General features: G+C 63.6%; 1 protein-coding gene across 1 annotated transcript; it reads right to left on the bottom strand.

The window, feature by feature from the left end:
- Positions 1-733: 733 nt before the first annotated feature.
- LIPT2 (lipoyl(octanoyl) transferase 2) lies at positions 734-1,825 on the bottom strand. Its single transcript, XM_031064784.1, has one exon. It carries the CDS (start codon positions 1,623-1,625, stop codon positions 1,185-1,187), a length of 441 nt encoding a protein of 146 aa, XP_030920644.1. The 5' UTR covers positions 1,626-1,825; the 3' UTR covers positions 734-1,184.
- Positions 1,826-2,112: the final 287 nt, after the last annotated feature.

The following is a 2,112-nucleotide window of genomic DNA, read 5'->3' on the forward strand; positions in this document are numbered from 1 at the left end:
AGCGGCGCTGCCCCCGCACACGCTGCCGCTCACACTTTCCCGTCCCTGTCCCTCCTCGTCCCGCGGTCCCCGAGCCCTCACAGGGCACAGAGCCTGCCCGGGCATGTTCCTCCTGCTCACCGTGCCCTCCTGGAGCTCAGCCTGCCCCATTTCCCCCTTTTTTGCTCCATTTCCCCCTTCTCAGCCGCACCGGGCACCCACGGGGCGCTCACAAGGAGCTGCCAGAGCTGTGCCAAAACCAGAGAGAGCCCAAAGCTTGTGGGGCAGGGAGAGCACCCAGAGCAGCAGCGAGGGGCTGTGGTGGGGGTCAGCTCCTGCTCTGAGCAGGGTGGGGGGACCTCAGCCTCGGGCTGACTCCTCAGCCCCGAATAAACCCGCGCTGAATAAATTCACTCAGCTCAGGATGCTGCAGCCGGGACAGCGATCTCAGGAGTGCTCACAGCAGCATCTCCTGCAGCCCCACAGGTGTCCACTGCCCAGCTGGAATGTGGTGTGGTCCCACAGGATCCTCGACAGCCGCGTATTCTCTCCTGGTGAGCCTTTTCCCCCCTCGTCCTCCCCCTTTCCCCCTGCCTCCACAGCGGCCTTTCCACCGGGGTTCGCAGCCACCTTCCACCCTCCCTGGCGCCAGGATCTCTGCCACGTGAGGGTTTCCCTGGGCTCAGGGTGAGGAAAAGGTTGGCATTGATAAAGCCTTGGGGTAAGTAAACGAGAAAAGGATCGGCAGCCAAAGTTCCCAGCAACTCTCTTTATGTATAAAATCTGCCTTTTTACCCAGCAGGGTAAAGGATGACCCACGTGAATCCATTCATGTGAATTCGTGAGCATTCACACAAATCTTTAATTTCTGTGGGGCAAAAGGCAGGGAAAAAACCCCACAAAAGCACGTGTTTGGGCACTTCTCCAGCAAGTGACTGTGGTACCCACAGAGGTCTCCGTGAGGGATGGAGACTCGGGGCTGCAGAGAACAGCCCCAGGTCAGGTTTGGACGGTCAGTGGCACCCACAGAGGTCTCAGTGAGGGATGGAGACTCACAGGGCAGGTTTGGATGGCCAAGCAGCAGCCTGAAACCCTGTGCCACAGTCCATTCACAGTCCCCAGGCAAAGGCACCAGAACTCGTCTCACAACAGAGACCCAGGGCTGCCCTGGCACCAAAACACCCGGCCAAGGCAGCACAAGGATCCTAATCCCCGGCGTCCTCCGAGGAGACCAAAGTGCACTCGAACACCTCCTGGAAGGAGTCGAGGAAGGGCTCGAGGACGTGGCTGACGGCGACGTGCTGTCCCAGCTCGCGGCTGAGCGAGGTGACGCCCGTGCCCTCCAGGCCGCAGGGCACGATGTGCTCGAACCACGAGAGGTCGGTGCAGCAGTTGAGCGCCAGGCCGTGCGAGGTGATGTGGCTCCCGCAGTGCACACCTGCGGGGCCCAGAGCACGTCCCATCAGCTCCATCACCGCAGTGACCGCGCTGCCCAGGCCACTGAAAACATCCTCCCTCGCCGCGCTGTGCTCCCTTCTGCCAGGGGAAACCCAGCCACAACACGGGGGCAGCCGGGGAGCAGCGTGTCCAGACCCTCCGCCGCAGCCCTGCATCCCCCAGCACCTCCCACCGCTGGAACTTCCCATGGGCCGGGACACGGGGAGAGCCGCAGGACCCCCAGCCCAGGCTGCAGGGTCCCAGGGAGAGGGGCAGGATGTGGAGGGGTGCAAGGGAAGGGCCAAGGCTGGGGACTGGGCTGCAGGCAGCCCTGGGAGCAAGGGGTGCCCAGTGCTGGAGGCTGGGTGGGCTGCAGGGGCTCCAGATCGTGCTGTCCCCTCCTCCTGCGTGCAGTCCCACCCCTGCAGCTCCGGGTTCTGGCAGTGCCCTGCCCTGTGCCCAGGGAATCGCGGGATGGGCTGGGCTGGGAGGAGTTCCATGGGCAGGGACACTTCCCACCATATCCCAGGTGGGTCCGGCCCGGCCTTGGGCACTGCCAGGGATGCAGGGGCGGCCCCAGCTGCTCTGGGCACCCTGTGCCAGGGCTGCCCACCCTCACAGGGAACAATTTCTAATTCCCACTATCCCATCCAGCCCTGCCCTCTGGGAAGCCATTCCCTGTGTCCTGTCCCTCCA

Source organism: Geospiza fortis, unplaced genomic scaffold (assembly GCF_000277835.1).
Source record: "Geospiza fortis unplaced genomic scaffold, GeoFor_1.0 scaffold1532, whole genome shotgun sequence".
Lineage (NCBI taxonomy): Eukaryota > Metazoa > Chordata > Aves > Passeriformes > Thraupidae > Geospiza > Geospiza fortis.

Excerpts from the sequence above, each read along its gene's own strand:
- LIPT2 (XM_031064784.1), bottom strand. The coding sequence starts at position 1,625 with ATGGGAAGTTCCAGCGGTGGGAGGTGCTGGGGGATGCAGGGCTGCGGC.